Source organism: Amphiprion ocellaris, chromosome 18 (genome assembly GCF_022539595.1).
Source record: "Amphiprion ocellaris isolate individual 3 ecotype Okinawa chromosome 18, ASM2253959v1, whole genome shotgun sequence".
Classification (NCBI taxonomy): domain Eukaryota; kingdom Metazoa; phylum Chordata; class Actinopteri; family Pomacentridae; genus Amphiprion; species Amphiprion ocellaris.
In genome coordinates, this window is record NC_072783.1 from 32,271,120 (window position 1) to 32,290,713 (window position 19,594).

Sequence of the window (19,594 nt, forward strand, 5' to 3'; positions counted from 1 at the left end):
TGAGCAGAGAGCTGTGTTACCACAGAGAGAGAGAGAGAGAGAGAGAGAGAGAGAGAGAGAGAGAGAGAGAGAGAGAGAGAGAGAGAGAGAGAGAGGGTTAGAGAGAAAGAGTGAGGGGGGGGAGACAGAGAGGGGCAAAGAATAGAAAGAGCATTGTGTTGCTGCTGAGAAAGAACCCATGTCTGCACAAAGAGGTAGGTGTACTGCTATGACTGGTACACACACACACACACACACACACACACACACACACACACACACGCATACACGCATGCATGCACACACAGGAGTAGGAAATCCTTGTCAGCCAGTGTGTCCAGCAGTAGGATGTAGCAGCAGCCTGAACACTTAATGTTAACTATCAGGTGAGTGTGTTCTCTTCCAGCTGTGTGACTTGCTTTCCCGCATGTAGCAGCTGTGTAGCAGTGTGAGGCAGGTGTGTGACTTTTCCACGGCATGCGCTCCAGTGTGCGTACGGGCGGCGTGAGCAGGTGCCTGCCTGTGCGTGTCCAACATGTGTGATTTAGTGGCAACTGGAGGGTCCGTGTGGTTGTGTGGCTCGAAGGTAAACACAGTGGCACACTTACAGAGGCAGGTTTATGGGACTTTATCGGACTAAGTGCATACGACTAAAGGGTAATTGTGCAATGTTATCGGACTAACTGAACACATCCAAATGGGGGTTGGTTAAAGTTTAATTGTCCATTTATCTGATAATGTGACTTCATATGTTTATTGATGGCTCAATACAGCAATTGGCAGATTACTGGAGTCATATTTCATGGTCAGTTTGAAGCAAATTGGACGCTGCTGTTGTTGACAAGTGCACAGAATAAGAGCAGAAACTGAGCCAAATATCAGTGTGAGTTTGAATTCAAGAACATTTCTCTGAATATCTCCTTTAGTAATTTAAATGTCACTTTCAGAGCTGCGAGCAGCACAAATGAAATTTACCTCCACTGGCTGGTGTGGTTGAAGAAATTAAACCAAAAGTGTGTTTGCGTTTTTACCTTATCTCACTTGTTACAATATTGCAAAAAACTATGCAGAGGTTGGCAATATTCTCACGAGTTTTGCAAGTTATGGTAAATATTTTGACCACAAATGCTTCTTTTTTTTAATCTCCATTTGATAGAGTGAAGGTAGAAAATCTACCAAAACCTCACCAAATTAAAACTACACAGCTAGTTGGTATCACTAGAGAAAAGTGCTTATTTGGGTTACTTGACCTTTCAAAGTCAGTTTATCATAACAGGGTATCAAGAAAGTTTAGACAATCCCAAAAAATGTACACAAAAGTCAGATTTCCTTGTGTTTGCTTACTGATACCTTATCTAATGTGTTGAAATAAGGCAACTACGTGTGGATGAAAGTAAAACTCAGCACTACATGAAGAAAATGTGATTTGTAGCCATTTTAAATAATCCAGTTAAGCATTTTGAACAGCATGCTCTGTACAAAAAAAAAAGAAAAGCGTCACTATTTCCTTCTCTGCTTAAGGTCAGGGTAGTCCCGCTCAGGGTTAAGAACAGACCACTTCCCTGTGGCGAGAGGAGATGCTTCCTCTCTTTTCTCATCACATGACGCTGCCAGAGGTTCCCTCTTTACAGGAAGAATCGATGGCGTTTCACAATAGCCCTAACAAGAGTATTGATAGAGTTGCTAAGTGAGTAATGTCGCCCCTTTTAACATTTTTGGATGTTGGCACAACATGTTCTATTAAGTAAAACTCGGAGGGAGATGCCCAAAAACAACTCAAGGACGTTGCATATTTGTGCGTGATGCCTGTGGGAATGATTTGTTGATCCACGGGGAGAAAAGGCACTGCATTTATTTCTGTCAGTGCATATGCATGTTTGTTACGGGGAAAATAAATCCAATTTACTCTCAAGTGCATAATTAAGGGCAAAAATTCAGTGAAACAAACACATAATATCCATCATTCTAAAGTGTTTTCTCTTGAAATTATTGTGATCTTTTCTACTTTTCACTGGAAAATAGATTCAGTTTTCACTATAGCATTGGGAATGTAGGCAGCTAATACAATTTTGTGTAGTTTTTCTATGTCAAGAGACTTTTGGCATTTCATCCACAAAACTTCAAAGCAAAATATTCCATTTTTTGCTTCACTGTAGTTATCAAATAGCTGTAGTTTGTAGTTTCACTTCCCTTATTTTTCCTTCTTTGTCTCTGTCCTTCAAATTTTTCTTGTATCCTTCCTCTTGTTGCTTCTTAAACTACTCTTAAAGCATAAAAATGTAATTTTGACAATTCAAAATGTTAAACTTATTGAATATTAGTACTTCACCTTTGCACACTTTGTTAAAATGTGTATTTTACTAGGCTCTTTGAGTATTATTCCACCCTTTTTTCTGCCAATTTTAGTCAACTAAAGGATGTGCACACTTGTTTCATCATGGTATTACATAAGCTCTGTTGACCATGATTGTATTTAAAACATGTGTTACCCTACATGTGCTGTCCGTTTGTCCACACACAGACTTATGAGTTCCTTTAAAGCCAAAACCACCAGAGCTACACAACATAATTTAAGACCTGCCTGGTGGGGATGTTGTTGTCTCGTCTTCCCGTCATCGTGAAACCACAAAGTCGATCCCCAGCTGTGTCACCCATTGACTCACTGCTGAACGTAAAGTAACAAACCGTCTCAGTGTCTGCTGATTCAGAACAGCCTCCTTGTATCTTTATCTCAGGACATTTATGAGATCAAAGTTTCTAGCCAGGGTGGAGACTCTGTTATGTCATTTTAAAACAAAATAAAAACAGTGACTTAATCGAACTTCGACGTATTATCAGTATAAGCGTGAAAATGAAGGCCAAACTGTGTATCTTGACCTTCATGTACAAGTGTGTGTGGGCCTGTGTTTACTTCTATGTGCTGTTCTTTCAAACTTGTAAAAACCTGTTTGAATTTCAGACTTCATTTTTATAAAATGAGGTCATTTCGTCTGGTGCTACCTCTTACTTAACTTTAGTTTATATCAGGGCTTAACGTTGCCTTTAACGTTAAGTTTGGGGATTAAGGAAGGAATTTGGTCAATGGTCAATATGTGGCAAGAACAATGTATGTCTTAGGCAATAAAAAGGCTGTGCTGTGAATGTTATTTTATGTGTCAGACTTGTTTTTGTAGGTAAATGATCTAAATACTGCTCATCTAAACAACACTCCTTTCGACTGCAGGAAAAAGAAGCTATCGCTAAATCCTAATCCTCTCGTCTTTATTCTAACCTTCCGTGTCCTGATAACTAAAACTTAACTGAAGCACATGCAAAAAATAGCTGAAAATACATGCATTTATCTCTTTGGGGGCATGCAGTGAGTGATGGCAGATGTTGTGTTTTCCAAAGCTTTGTTTTTTTCCACCGCTGTCCTCATGTCAGAGTCTGCACCATCCTGGCCTCACCTTAACGCTACATGTGTGTTTACAGAGGGATCGGAAATGGAAACACTGGTGCTCGTGTGTGTGTATTCTGCAAATCTGTATGCCTGGAAACAAGAGGCTGCGTGTGTGTGTGTGTGTGTGTGTGTGTGTGTGTGTGTGCTGAAGGGAGGAAACTCTGGTTTAAATTGCTGAGATTTGGACTGATTGGAGCAGGCCACAGGCTGGGGGTTAGGCATGACGTTGTGCTCATTAGGGAACGCACAGTGTGAAGAAAATTCCTCACAAGTACAAACGCACAAACTGGTGTGTGTCCTGAAATTTTGATAATGTTCCAAGAGAGTTCCTCTATGATCTCATGCACTTAATTTGCTGCTCAGGTAAGCCCTGCTTTCTGCCTCGACATGTATGTTTGTGACTGTGTCTGTATCTGTTTAGTCGGCTGCCAACATCATCACCATCACCGGGTGCTTAGTGTAACAATTCCCATCTTTAATCTCAAAGCATAATAAAGAAGGACTTTGATATCAAACTACGTGTTTCCAAGTTGCTGAACACTCAGACTTGACGGTAACTGTAAGACAGGGTGAGGTTCAGGTCAGACCATCTTTACAGCTCCTCCACTTCCCTCACAGACTTTGATTTGTACTGTAATAAAAGCAGGGGTTTTGTAATTGGAGTCAGATGTCATTAATGGAGACATTCATTAATGCCAGCACTAGTTGTTTACTCCACCCGCAGACACATGACAGATGTTCTCATACACTGACAAACATCTATAGTAAGGACTATATAAATCAAAGCATGTGGAGATGCTGTAAAAGCAGTAAGTGTGTTTGACAAACACATGGTTTCATTCTTGCTTCATCGCAGCTGCACACCTTCGAGGAAAGGCTCAATAAATTCCATAATCCCACTAAAGCAAGATGTTTGGCCTCCTGTGATGCAGCTCAGACAGTAATTAGACTAAATGAGCCTTTAATGGTTGACTTTAAGGGAGCAACTTCATTATAGAAGCTGTTGGTCTGATATTTTGTGTTGTTTCTGGAATTTTGATACCAGTTTCCCTCCACTGTAAAAAAGTTCTTAAACTTTCAGTGTAGCTAGTACAAAAGTAAGTCTAATCCATACCACCATTTAACTCTAACTAACGATAGAGTTATATCATCGATTTTTATACTGTACCCACAGCTATATATTCATATGTATTCATATACATGTGCGTTCATAGCATTCTGTCCATACTGTAACATACCATACAGTAAAAAAACCAAAACAAACTAATCTAAAGCAGTGTTTTGAGAGAAACTTAAAGAAAAAAAGTTTGACTTCATATGTTGTTTACAAAAAGTCTGATCTGCACCAAGCGTTTTGTTTTCTTTCTATAAACTGCAATTCTAAATATTATTTACCACTAATTTGTTTTCATGAGATCACTCAGCAACCATAAATTTAAAATAAATCAATTAATTAGTTTGTTTAACTTCTTAAAGAAGAAAGCAAATTGTTTTAACAAAAGATTAATAGTTGGAAAAACTTGTTTTGTGTGACAAGAGTCCACTCCTCAGCTTTGTCAGTCCTTTTCACAGCATTGCACAGTCAGCCAATACAACTTTTACAATGTCGCTCACAACATAGTTTAAGTTTGACTGTTGTTTAAACTGTAGAAGTGGAGAAAAGTTTGGGGAACTTAATTTAAAACAGATTATTGAAATGCATTGTTTCCACAGTGACCAAAAAAACTGTACGTTAGACTATGCTTATTGCTCGTCTCTCCGGTTTCATTTTTAAAATCCAGTTAAGCTGCAGCTGAACAGTGAACTCAAAATCCGATTTTTAAATTTCCACTTAGACGCATAAGGCTAATGTCACAAGACATTCATTTTTATGTATGTTTGCAGGTCTTTGTGCTCTTATCCAAAGTGCTCCAAGTCATGTGGTAGACTTGTGCTTAAAGCATTCAGAGACCTGCATGTGGACATGTCCTTCTCTGTCATATTTATATTCTTTTATGTATATATAGTATTTTTTATTATAATATTTTCACACTACTATCAATTTAATTGCTACTTTTATTGTGGCACGGTTGCATTTTGGGCAATCCTTTTAGAGTAATTCAATTCAATGAATCATAAAATGCCTATTCAGTCACACTGTGAGTTCCACTGCTTGTGCTATAAAAATGGACACTACACTGACATACTGTATGTGAAAAGCAGGACGCTACACTACCTATTAATACAAGGTCATTTACATCACACAGACTGAATGAATACATAGTCACATCTTATCTGGTTTGGGTAGTCCAGTGGCAAAGTTTTAACGGAAGAAGCATAGCCCTGAACCTTCTGCTCTTTGCTTGGGAATGACATTGTCAAACAATTACAGGATACTTTGCAGTGGGTGTGTGAGTGTTGCTGTGAATCATACAGCTCTCTCTGGAGAGGAAGTTTAGGGAGTGATAAGTTAAGGAAAAGAGTTAAGTTGATGGTAATTCTCTTATGCGTCTGAATATGTGTTCGATTATGCTCTAACGTGTGTAGCAGGAGGAAGACATTAAATGTAAATGAAAATGTAAATGGACAAATCTGTAGGCAAGTCATGCTTGGGGTTTGTGCACACACACACAGACACACACACAAGCTCTATTCTTCTAACACACACAAGAAGAGAAAAGCAAGGGGATTCCGATCCGTCACTGAGATGACATCACAGCCTGCCAGTAATAAACCTGCTAAACAAGGGAGTCCCCACTTCCCCGCCCTCCTACACATCCCACAGAATGAACAGAGAGAGCAGCGCCGGGACGAGCGACTCTCATTACTGGAGAGAGAGAGAGAGAGAGAGAGAGAGAGAGAGAGAGAGAGAGAGAGAGAGAGAGAGAGAGAGAGTCCCTTTTAAGGGGGTTCACATGCACACGAGTGTGCACCGACACATGCACAAACACGCTTTAGCTGTGTCTCCATAGTGACCAGCTTTACTGCCCCAGCTTGGGGAGGAAATGCCAAACTCCAGAGCTGCTCCAGCAGAAACACAAACACACACACCTACACACACACACACACACACACACACTCACACATACACACACTTCCATTCTAATCCTCTGTCCAGCCACGACAGAAAAAGCCTCTCCTCATCTTATCACCCTGCTACCTCCCTCTGTCCACACCTTGTCCTGTCCTGTCCATTTTTCCTCTCCCCTCCCTCCCTCCTTTCTCTCTCTCCCTTCCCTCTCTTTGCTATCTCTACCTCCCTTCCCCCCGTCAGTGGCAAGTTCATTGAAGTAGACGACAGAGGTAAGTGCACTCTTTCCCTCTCGCTTTATGCGCTTTAAGTTTCACTCTTTCCTGTGTTTTCCCACAAAATGCAAAAGGTCAGGTTGTACTACCACTGCTGCAGGTCCTGCTGGTGCAATAGATCAGAAAAAAAGGATGTGAAATGTGCACTGTATTCCACACTTCTGAATTGTGTGTGTACTTTCCCAGCTGTCATGTGCACCTACATGGTGTCTGGCAGTTTACTCACCATGGTATTAATCAAACAATCGTGTGTTTGCTTCTGCAAGTGCTGTCAGAGGGGTATCTTGTTCAGTGTTTTCCATGTGAATACAAACAGCTTGTTACATGCTTTTTTAGTCCCTTTATAAACTGTGGATAAATGCAAGTTATCTTAAGGAGCACTTATGTGTGTGCAAGTGTGTGTATGTGTTTCAGATCTCATTTGTAATCGGTGGAAACTCAGTGAGTTCGTAGGAAGGAATGGGAGTCAGACAGCGTCCTAGCAGACGTAGACACCAGATATATTCAGGATTAAAATCATACCTACACAAGGATGTTATTAATTGCCATTTCCCTACATTGACTCATGGCTATTGTCTTAATAACCTTCCAAGATATAAATGTTGTCTTTGTAATCCAAGCCAAATGTTCCCATGTTTTGCATCAACAGTTTTTTTTTTTTTTTGTTTTTTTTATCATTTTCCAAACTGGAAATCCTGTTTATCTTTCAGCATTAGCTAAATACTTCAGTGGAATTCCCTTTTAAATGTACTGTGGCTGAAATAACAAAACCCCCCAGGAATCAATGAGCAGCCTGGCATGAGTTCAGACGTACGAAATCAAAAATCCATCTGTAGCCCTTGGTTACAAAACAAAACAATTAAACACTCAGCGTCCAACAGGCTCGCTCTCTCAAAAATACAAACACACATGCTGTGACATCACTCACATCTGGATGCAAGGCTGGCTCAACACACACACACGCACACGCACACACACACACACACACACACACACACACACACACACACACACACACACACACACAGACACACACACACACTTCCTTCCTATTTCTAATCTGTCCCCATCTTTTCTTTCTATCTCCACTACCCCTCTCGCCTTCCTGTCTGTCTGTCTGTCTGTCTGTCTTTCCGCCCCCGCTCTCAGAGATGAAAGAGAAGAACCCCTGGCACACGCCTGTGACCATCATCATCACTGTGATTGGTGTCATAGCGATTGTTGCCTTGGTGACGGTAGCGGTTTTGCAGAACAGGCCCGTCTCCCAAAAGTACAAGGTATGGAGGAGGAAAGTACTGAAATGTTGTAGCCTTTTCCCTGTGTGGAAGCATTACATCAGGATAGCAGTCCAGAGTCCACAAGCCAAATATGGCTTCTTGTCAATATGACCTCAACCTGTACTACTGGTTTTAGAAATTCACCACCAAATATGGCCAGGGGATGTCAATAAAGATGTTAAATCACCTCTGGGTTTTGTCACAAATACAGTTTGAGTCTCACAGCTATGATTGATTACACTGTCTAGAGTGCAGTTTTACAACAGGGCTGTCTCCTAGTTTACAGACTCGTGTTTTTCTGATATAGTTCCTAGAAGGTGGTCGACAGGTTATGCAGTCATGACGGTGCACGTTTAAAATGGCAAAACTGCACTGACCTCATCCAGGGTTAATGCCACAGAACGCTTTAGGTGGAATTCCTCATTCTGTTTTCTCTCCAGTATGGAATCGTGCTGGATGCTGGCTCATCCCACACGGCTCTTTATATCTATGAGTGGCCTGCAGAGAAGGACAACAACACTGGCAGAGTTGAACAGACGCATTCCTGCAAAGTCAAAGGTACACTATACGCTGCACAAAGTGTCACTTCACCTGCCCTGGCATTCAGTTCAGTACAAACGCTAATGCAAACTACTGCAGATATTTAAGTGCATGCAATCAGAGGCTTAGATAAATGTGTACACATAATTACAAACATATATTTTACTTTGTTTTAGCAAATACGTTAATCCTGAGACACTAAAGCAGTTGTTTAACTTTGTAAACACATTGGCTGACACCACTTTAGAATAAGATGTATTTAATGAGTAGCTGTAAGTTGTGATTCATGAATGGTTTCCTGCTTCGTAAATTAGTCATTTTTCACCTGTTGTCTGTTAAAAGTACCTCAGATTAAAGAGCAACTTTCTTATGCAACCAGTTGTTCTTCATAAAACAATCATTAAAGCATGTGTGACAACACAGCAGATAATCAACTGGTCTGTCACCTGCTGTTAGCTTCTCCTCTGTGACTTTATTTTACTGCTACTTTTCATTTATCAAAGTGCTATCAGTCGTCTGTTGCCTCCCTTCTTCTTGTAATTTGCATAGATTTTCAAAATAGAAGCCTTTTATAGGCACCAAACAGCAAATTCTTACAGACAATAGAGTCAACACTCTTTTCTCTTTTTGGATATTATGAAGATAATTTGAGACTTTATTTTACCATATATTTAAAGGATTTGCAAAGTGATATTTTCTATATTCTATGCCTTTACAATACACATGAAATGACCAAAAATTACAATAATTTATCTATGCAGGTAAAAACTGATAGTGTCCATTGTTTTCCTAAACAATAGTCTGAAATGAACTAGTTTTACTGTCTTTGGCCTTTTCATTGGATCTGTAAAGAGTCAGAGCAACACAGAATAACTCTAAATGTTTAACCGAGCTATACAGAGAAGATGCACGTTGTTGTTGGATCTTTACAATTTCAGGATGAAGCATTTGCAAGGCACATAAGGAATGCTCACAATAAGAGATCACCTCCGTAGTGCCTTCATCAGGTTTTCTTCTCTAGCTCCAGAATGTACAGATGACCTTCAATTCCCAAGACGACTAGCCTTAAAAGAAGGCCCTTATTATGTTTTATGACTGCTAAATTTAGGATGAATGACTTTACCCTTCTCTTGACATTTTGCTCTCGTCATAGGTAAAGGCATCTCCAGCTATGCATCCGAGCCGTGGAAGGCAGGGGAGTCTCTGACACTTTGCATGCAGGAGGCCGAGCAGAAGGTCCCCAAAAAAAGACACCATGAAACCCCTCTTTATCTGGGAGCTACTGCAGGGATGAGACTGCTGAAGTACGCTGCACACATTAAACCTGCATACATGAAAGAAAAACAAATGCCTTTTCATGCTGTTCTGATCTTATCCCAAACCTGAACTCTGTAATTATGTTTGCACTGGCAGCCAAAGTGTTGTTATCTGTAGTCTTTTCCATTCGCAAATTTTCTGATTTATCTCCACGGAAACACTACTGCCAAACCAGTGAATATGTTATTGTCAAATCCATTATGATACAGTCTATTTATTATTTATGCAGCTGCTGTATTGATTTGAATAATGGATGTGGCTGCCTCTAATATATTTGCGCTCTGTGCAGCATGGAGAACAGCTCGGCGTCTGATAAGGTGTTTCAGGCCGTGGAGAAAGCCCTGCAGAAGTCCCCCTTTTCCTATCAGGGAGCGAGAATCCTCAGCGGGCAGGAGGAGGGCGCCTTCGGCTGGGTCACAGTCAACTACTTGGATGATCGCCTCATGCAGGTCTGTACATGTCGATCTACATACAGGTCCATGCACATTGGTCCACTTTGAGATGGTGTTTTTATCTGTATGTCAGTTAGTGTGCTCCTGCTGTGTGCTGACGTCAGTGCACTTTTTGTCTCCGTCGCAGGGCTTAGAAACCACAGGCGCTCTTGACCTTGGCGGGGCCTCCACTCAAATTAGCTTTGTGTCTGATAATTATGACGGATCGGAGTCACCCAGCAACTCTGTAGCTTTCCGCCTCTACGGAAATGATTATAACCTGTACACTCACAGCTTCCTGTGTTACGGGAAAGACCAAGTCCTGAGAATGGCACTGGCACAGCAGACTCAGGTAAACTTCCGACTTAAGTTTCCCCGCTGCATTAATGGACTGTTCGAATTTAACACAATCTGAAAGGATTACAGACTTAATAAGCTTTGAAAGACATGATGTGCTGAGATATGCAATGACACTTTAAATTTAATGAGCTTCCTTGCCGTGTCTCCATTACACCTCTCCATCTCACTCTCTCTCCTAGTCAGGTCCAAGAACAATATTAGATCCCTGTTTCCACCCGGGCTACACGGAGATAAAGAACTACTCCGTCCTCTATGACAGCCCCTGTGTGTCAGACAGGAAACCACAAGGAGCTCCTGTAAGCTTCAATCACAGAGGGAACGGAAGCTTTGGACAATGCCAGGAAATTGTCAAAAGTGTCTTCAATTTTACTTCCTGTAAATACAGCCAATGCTCTTTCAATGGAGTCTTCCAGCCACTTTTGCAGGGGCCATTTGGGGTAAGGTGACACTGTTGTCAACGTTTATTTATCAGCATGTAATTTATTGCCTGTGAAATACTTGTGTTATGTAGACAGTACAATTGTGTTGTTGAGATCTGTGTGTTGTGTAACCAACACAGCAGTTACACAACATACAGATCTTTAATAGTGATGGTTTTCCAAGCAACTTCTGCTTTGGATGTGACTTGTGTTTCTAATCAACAATGGACTGAGTAGCAATGCCTTGTCTTTCACCTAAATGCTCCTGATCTGCATCCAAATATAAACCCCCTTAAAATGATTTTTGCTTAAAGAGCCAATCCAACAGAATCACAAAGAAAAACACTGAACGTTTGTTCACACAGTGATGTATGGATTATTCAGTATGGGACACCATTTCTGGAAAGTTAAAGAAGAATTCTGATTTTTTTCTCATTAATGTTGCTCCTGGGGCGCAATAGCCATTGCAGATGGTTGACATCTGTATTTACTTTCAGCCAGTCACACAAGCAAGTGTTTAAAATAATTTGGTTTTCTTAGGAAAGTTGCAGTGAAGTAATAGTAAACTGCCCTGCTAAACATCACTGATAAGATTCCCTGAATTTCAACAACAGAGGTGAAGAGTGAAAGCTGCATGACATTTAGAGATACAATAGCTACATTTATCTCATATGTGCCCAGTATAAATAAACTAGAATTCTCCTTGAACCATCCAGAAACAGTGTCCTAATTAAACCAAGTAATCCAGAGCTCACTGTGTGAACAATTTTTCTTGTATTATATATTAATAGAATACAATACAATACAATACAACTGAATAGAATAGAATAGAATAGAATAGAATAGAATAGAATAGAATAGAATAGAATAGAATAGAATAGAATAGAATATGTCTGACTGTCAATTGCTCTATATATCCAGGAGGAGGTGTCAAAATATAGTGTAAATAAAATAAAGTAAAAAAATGAAATATATTGGCATCCAGACAGTTCAACTGGTTGAGCAGGCGACCAATGAACAGGGGCTATAGTCCCCGATGCAGCGGTCCCCATTCTTCTCCCTACTTTCCTGTCTGCCTCTCTACTAACCTGTCCAGTAAAGCAAAAAATAAATTAATTAAAAATTAAAATAAAATATATAGAAATCAACCTATGTACACTGGCGGTAGTGCAATATGGTAGCAGCTTGTTGAGTTGTGCAAATGGTTCAGGAAGTGAAGACAGACTGCAGATTGTGATATAATGATAGTGAATGTTTGAGTCTTTATGTGCAAAAACAGCTGAGGCAGAGTCCTTGTGTAAATGGGTGTGTTATGGTCCAGGGCAGAGTTCAGCATCCTGACAGCCTGGTGGATGAAGCTGTTCAGCAGTCTGAAAAAATAGGGACTACTGATGAATTAATAAATAAATACAATTAAAACTAGTGTTTTGGTTTGTATTTATGGCAATTCAATTAGAATGGAAACTATCATTGGCTGGTTCCAGCTTCTTCAGTGTAAAGATTTTGTTTTTCTTTACAATAACTTACAATAAACTTAATATCTTTGGGTCTAGACTTTAAAATAAGATGTGAAGGCGTTATCTTTGGCTGTGGTAATTACTAAAAAGATAAAATAAAACTTTGACAGATATTGCTAAACAAAAAAAAGACAAAACATTAGAATAAACAAAGTGCTTACTAAGAAACAATAATATATAAGTATGATACATTAATGAACTAAAATAAGCTGTAATAATTTTGATAGCATTAATACTAAGCTAAAATAAGAGTAGAACAGAAGGCAAAAAGGAATGCTGGGTAACATTTTTCACCATTTTTCAAGACAAAACAATAAATTGAATAATTGAGGAAAACAATTAGCAAATAATCAATAATTTATACAACTACAAGTTTTGTTTTTGTAATTTGCCCAAACTAATTTTATCGCCTGGCTTCGCAGCTCTGTGCAAACCAAACCCTAACAATGTCTGAGTCAGTGAGGGCAGCCAGATGCGTCAAACAATTACAATGAAGTATTTATAAACCGATTACTTCATTTGCTGAAGATGTCGGGGAAAGTTAATTTCCTCCTGCCTCATCTTTTCCTCTCCTTTCTTTCTCATTGCAGGCTTTCTCCGCTTACTACTTCGTGATGAACTTCCTCAATCTGACCGACACATCCATCCCTCTGGACACTGTGAAGGACAAGCTAACACGCTACTGCGCTACGCCTTGGGATCAGGTCAGGCATATTTATGAATTGATTCCACACAAAAAAAATAATGTTCTGCCACATTCATCCACTTCTGTGTCTTATCTATGTCCTCCAGCCAGTCTATACTGTACACTGATGATATCACTGCGTTTGAACTGCTTGAACAGATAAAGCTGCAGCATCCGAATGTAAAATTAAACTATCTGGAGGAGTACTGCTTCTCTGGCACGTACATCCTCACCCTGCTGACTGAAGGATACAACTTCACCTCGGAGAGCTACTCCAACATAAAATTCATCAAGAAGGTCAGTAGATCATACGCTGCTTTGTTCCTGTCTCACACCCCAGAGCCACGATGCCTCATGATTTAAGCTCATATCCTGTTGACCCGTGAGTTTAAGTGTGTCCTTGAACCGTTGTGTTTTAAGAGAGGCCATATTTAAAAACTGAGTGCTTTTGAATGATCCTAACCTACTGAAATGAGCTAGATTTTAGGATTAAAATCAGATTTTATTTATGTCAGATCCTCACCACCATCGTCACCCTTTGGCTCTCCCCGGGTACCACTCAATATTCTATATTTCACTTTTAATAAGTGATTTAAACCATAATAAAGGTGAGAGAACCCAACTAAATTATCCTTCACTTAAGATAAGAAAACCTCTATTTGCCACTGTGTGAAAATTTGCAGTGTTACAGCAGCCAAGATAGTGCAAACATTTAAGGAATGTAGTAGAAAAATAAACAAACTAAATATAGATATATAATATAGATATAGCACAGATGTTTTGATGGATAAAAATACTGAGAGAGTTCTAATACTCCACAGATTATTATCTATACTGCACAGATTGGACGTAAGTAGAAAAATAATGATATAGCATATATTGTAGTATACATAGAGAAATAGATATGGCACCGTTTTTTTTTAAGTACAAAATATTCAAAATAAATATTCAATATACAAAATGTTCACACAAAGCACTGAGTTGGGTTGAAAAACCCACAGCAATCCTTTGAGTCGACAACAATTCCAATATATGCAATATATAAATCTGCAGTTCAGTCACAGAAACTTATGTCAAAGAATTACAGTAAATGGTAAAACAGGCAGAAAAGGCCCAAAAATCCAAGTAGGAATGGAATCTGCTGTGAGAATCCATTCTTACTTGGATTTTTGGGCAGAGAGTGAACTAAACCCCCCAAAAGCAAATCATCCTTCCCTGCTGAAAAAGTAACAAGTAGCACAAGAACTTTCAAAACATTAGAATTAATGGCATTTGTCGTGTCTGAATTGATGTAACAAGTAAGTATTTTGTCAAGTTCTGCTTATCTGAAAAAAACTCATAGAAAAACTTGCGGTTAGCATTGAAAATAAAATAAAATAGGATACACTACCCTGAGTTCTGCTTAGAGGAACTTTCAGCACCTTCCAAAGAGGCATTAGCCAGCTCCAAAGGAAAATCAGCAGTTCAAAAGCAGGCTTCATTTACTCACGCAGGATTGGCACAGTTTTAATGAGCAATGTATAGATTTCTGTCAGGTAACACTGACATATTGGCTTTACTACACACAGGTCAGTCATGCTTAGGCTAATATTATGTACGGTCACTCACCAAACATCCATTCTGAGCATGAAAATCACTAGAATGTTTCCAACTTAATCAAGCCACAAATTGAAAATAGAAAAGCCTGTCTCATATCAACTGTAGCTCGCATTCTACACCTCAGATGAATATTTAGCAATTCTATCAATATGTGCATTCACGCACAGCCATACAGCTACCATGCAAGCACTAGCCTCACCATTAGGGTTTCCTATTTTGAATAAGAACATTGCAACATGGCAACTGGAGGATTAAACTATGCAATTAACGTAGAACAAGACCGCCTTACTAATATTAAACTGATAGTAATGAAATATCAATCATCTCATTCCACCCATCTTGCTCTGGATGCAAACCATACCCTATTAGCTAACCTCTTTAGCTTCTAGAGAGTGAGAGATATTTTGAATTAACTATTGTAAAAGCTTGCAACATCAGTACTGCAGTTTTGCAATATTACATGCACTGTTGTCACATTGGAGGAAGTGCAAGGTGAAGGTGAACTCAAACACATCATGCTACAACTTGTTTTTTGCTGCTTGATACAAAAATATAACTCTTACAAATCTCCTTTTGCATGACTAATGTGCGAGAGAAGTGTGTGTTACATGGTTTACTCGGATTAATGGTCCTTGGGTACACTGAGTTTTTCCTAACTGTCTTCATAAGACACAAAGTTTGTTGCAACATCAGAAATATTTAGGCTGCAGAAAGATTGATATCAACCAAAAGCAGGAACCCTGTCAGCAGTGTCATGCAACGACACAACACAAGGTACCACAACCAATTCATCTGACCATTTAAATCAGCAGCACAGAGCTCAGAGTGCAAAGTCAGATCTGAATGTTATCCAAATCAAAAACAATTCTGGATGCCTTTGTTACATCTTAGAAGAAAGCTTCCAAACTACTTTTTTTCTATGCTGATGCACTCCCCTACAAAACAACAAAAATAAATAAATAAAAATACCAGTCATTCTTGAACAAGCAATTCTTTGGAAACAGAGTTGTTCAAGTCATCTGATGTAAATTCCTGTAGGCTATTTTTTCGTCTTGCAGAAAAACAAAATGCTACAATGTGTTTTTGATTACTGTGCACTCCTATTGTGGTAAAAGAAATATCACATATTCCTTTAGGCTTACACTACAGAAAGTAATTCAAAGCACCTTTTCCCACCAGTTAATTAAATGCATGCTTAAAAGATATTATACTGACATAATAATGTTGGTAATTGCTCCAACTTAATATTGTGTGTATTTTAAATTCTAATTTCTTTGTTAGCTGAATTCAAACTGAATTCTGGTTGAGGAAACTTAATGAAACTGGTTTGAAAACTGAACTTTCTTCACCTTGAGGTCAGAATTTGAAGCAATTTCTTCTACCTACTTAACACCAGAGCAACTTTTCAAATTTGCTCACCTCAAAACATCCTAATTAGTATAGTTCATAATTATGTTAATCAAGTAGATAAAACACCCTTTAAATAACAGGGAAATACTTAATTTTTATGATCTGTATCATTCTGAAAAATCTGTCTTTTAAAAAAAAACAAAAAAACAAAGTGGCTCAGTTCACATTTTTTTCTTAAAACACAACTTCTCTTTTCTCTGATATGATTTCAGCATCTGCTGGTTTGTTTTTGCTGTGTTTTGTAGTGAGAAATTAACATCTTATCTGTACAGGGTTTAAATTAATGCCTCTGCAGTAAATCAGGTGCTGCCATTTCACTTTAAATGACACAGCAATACTGGTTGGAACAACTTAATTTTCATGCAGACGCAACTAAAAATGTGTGTTTGTGCTACCAGTTACTAAGCACTTTTAAACTGTAGAGGAAAATTTGATTCCTTTACTGCAGTGTAGCTTGTTGGTTGAACATTTTTTTATTGGAAGTTGTCATAACTTAAAAAGATTGATCCAAACTGTGCCAAATCATATTTTATTATAGAAATTAAGAATGTGGCTACTGGTCCTTCTTCATGAAGCCGATAGAGCAACGTATTACCATGACACCTAATATATTAGCCAGAGCTGGAGGGACTTGAGTTGCAGTCACAGAGGGACACAAATCACATCACCACAGGAAAAGAATATGACCAAACTCAATCACAATCACATAACAAGATTACTTAAACTTCATTACTTTGACCATCACAGCTAAATAGCATTGTGTAGGTGTCAAACTACAACCAAACAGCAGGAAAGTAGCTCATCTGCAACATAAATCGGTTCTCAGTCTCTGTTACCATCAGCAGCAGCACATCAGCAACAAACATAGGGATGCAATGGATGAAAACATGACGTCAACAACAGCAACAAAGCAGCCATAACGTCACCAGAAACAGACAAGAAGCAGCTGCTTACCTTGGGGTCAGGTGTGACTGCCAGAGGAAATATCAGTGAATCCCCCTCTAATTAAAGTATCAGCAGACAAACAATGTGAAACTGCTGCTGCCCTGATATCAGGTACAAGCGTTGTTATGACAACCGGGCGACTGCAGAGGCTCGTAACTGGGACAGCAACGCGATAAAATCTTCCAAAACTGAAAGAGTGAACTGTGAAGAGTTAACTGCAGTAGTAAACACGGAAATAAACAACAGGTCAAAATGGCCGCCATGTGGTCAGGTGGTACAAATGAACCCGGATGGAGGATCCCAGGTGACGTCACTATGACAAAATCCCAAATCAGGCTCTAATTGGTCAAACAGACGTGAATTCAAAATTTTGCAAATAACAAATGAGTACAATAAAATTTAAACAGTTAACAATAAATGTATTCATTCTTTAACCTAATTTTAAAGGTAAAGTGACTTTATTTAAACAAAATAATATAAAACATCTAAAATACACTAAATCACATACTGAGTTCAAATTTTAATCACGGAATTACTCTGGCCTCTTTTTATGTTTTTGATATGCTGTCGTGTTGTAACATTCCTGGATTTGTTTTCCACGTTGTTTTATAGCATTTTCTGAAAAGCTAAAGCATTACTGAGAACATTACTACTTCCTCCAGCTGATTGAAGAGTTCCAGTAAGCCATGATAGCGTGATAGTGAGCCAATACGACCCCTTACATCACTCTAATCCACACAAATCAGCTACATGGAATTCAGCCGTCATTTGTTTTATTGCTTATACATGTGCTTTTTATGGTGTGACACGTCAAAGTGCCTTCCATGAGATAGAATTATTGTCAGTGTGTGTTGTAGATTAGATTATTTACTGGTTTTATGTTAGGGTTAGATGGGGGAAGATAGATTGAAACATGTAGGTTTGAGATTTCTCTTATGGGGACAATAAGTCTTTGGTTAAAGTATTTGATACAAAAGAAACAGACATGTCATGTCACATTCCTAGCAGTACAAATGTAGTTACAATGGGGACATTTTGTCACAGAGGAGCCCCACATTTACATGTCAAATCTGCAATTTATTTGCTTTGTAAATCAACATTTGCAAAATAAGAAAAATCATCAACTTATGAAAAAAAGATAAACATACAGATTAAACTGTTAATATTGTTCTGCACAATGGGTAGTGATAACCAAAAATGCAACATGATTGAATAATTTACAAGTAAATTAGCCCTGGATGTTCATATTTGCACTTATTAGAGGCACAGTAGGTTAATTCTTCAGTCAAATGAGTTTGAAATATTTCAGCATAAAATACAAAAATTCTCCACTTGAATTCCTGTTGAGCGAACAAATCAAAGCACATGTGCAAGTGTGTATCCTTTATCGATTAATCCAAATCCAATTAATCCAAATATTTTTGTGTCAACATTTGTTGATGTTACGACCATGTCAAAATCAAGGCTACATGTGCAATGTTTGTATGGAATTAAGAGCAAATTCAACTTAAAATCAGGGAGTCTGTTTTTGAATGCTGTGTTAATAAAAGTACCCTTAAATATGTAGAAGTGCAGATGGGTGTTGACTTACAGGAAGGGAAGGTGGTTCACTATGAGCTGCCACATCAGGGTGATTCACTCTACATTCTGTTGCAGTGATAGCTTTCCTTCCTCTCGTGTTATTTCCAGATAAAAGGCAGCGATGCAGGCTGGACGTTGGGTTACATGTTGAATCTGACTAACATGATCCCAGCCGAGGCCCCTGACTCGCCCCCTCTGCCCCACGCCGGCTACGTCTCCATAGTGACCATCATCGCCCTCCTGCTCGTCGTCCTCTTCATCCTCAGCCTGCGCCCCCTCTGGCCCCGCTGCTCCAAACAGCCACACATCATATAAACACACACTGACATACTGTATGTATGAGTGAGGGAAGGAAGGAAGGAACATCTGTGAAGGTTTGTGAGTGTGTACGTGTCGGTGTGGGCGGTTTTAGCAATTTGTGGGAAGGTCAAAGGTCAGTGCATGCTGCACAACACAGTCCTGCAGATCACACGGATCCAAGGACTTTTCAGAAGGACAAACGCTTTCTCCCAATGGAGAGTGCATCTCTGGTTGAAGGACATTTTCAGCATTTCAGTGTGTGTGTGTGTGTGTGTGTGTGTGTGTGTGTGTTTGAGTGTGAATGTGTGAAAATGAATGCATGCCTGAATGCGAGAGTGAACCCACATCAGTCTGCATGTATGTGTCTTGAATTATGATGTGAATATATTACTGTATAAATAAAATAACCCAAGTTTATATAAAATGTTCGATTCACTTGTCACTTGTAAAAACATTATATATTATAGTATATACATATTTAATGTTTAATGTTGCATGATTTATTTACAT

The 19,594-nt window shown here is 39.0% G+C and overlaps 1 protein-coding gene and 1 long non-coding RNA gene across 5 annotated transcripts in view; one reads left to right on the forward strand and one right to left on the reverse strand.

The window, feature by feature from the left end:
• The window catches only part of LOC118470261 (uncharacterized), an 84,537-nt gene extending 67,043 nt beyond the window's left edge, over positions 1 to 17,494 (reverse strand). For both annotated transcript variants that reach the window (XR_004847286.2, XR_004847287.2), the window contains exon 1: positions 17,213 to 17,494. This is a non-coding gene — a long non-coding RNA (uncharacterized LOC118470261). The remainder of the gene's footprint in view (positions 1 to 17,212) is intronic.
• entpd1 (ectonucleoside triphosphate diphosphohydrolase 1) lies at positions 42 to 19,508 on the forward strand. Of its 3 annotated transcripts, none has more exons than XM_023269855.3 (10): positions 42 to 194; positions 7,853 to 7,980; positions 8,421 to 8,538; positions 9,674 to 9,824; positions 10,127 to 10,286; positions 10,417 to 10,620; positions 10,808 to 11,065; positions 13,155 to 13,268; positions 13,409 to 13,546; positions 18,893 to 19,508. In XM_023269855.3, the coding sequence occupies exons 1-10, from the start codon at positions 179 to 181 to the stop codon at positions 19,097 to 19,099; spliced, it is 1,494 nt and encodes a 497-aa protein (XP_023125623.2). In that variant the 5' UTR covers positions 42 to 178; the 3' UTR covers positions 19,100 to 19,508. The 3 variants fall into 3 exon arrangements, with proteins under 3 accessions (XP_023125623.2, XP_023125624.2, XP_035803841.2); XM_023269856.3 differs by lacking the exon at positions 42 to 194 and adding an exon at positions 233 to 365; XM_035947948.2 differs by lacking the exon at positions 42 to 194 and adding an exon at positions 6,555 to 6,700.
• The last annotated feature ends 86 nt before the right edge of the window (positions 19,509 to 19,594 follow it).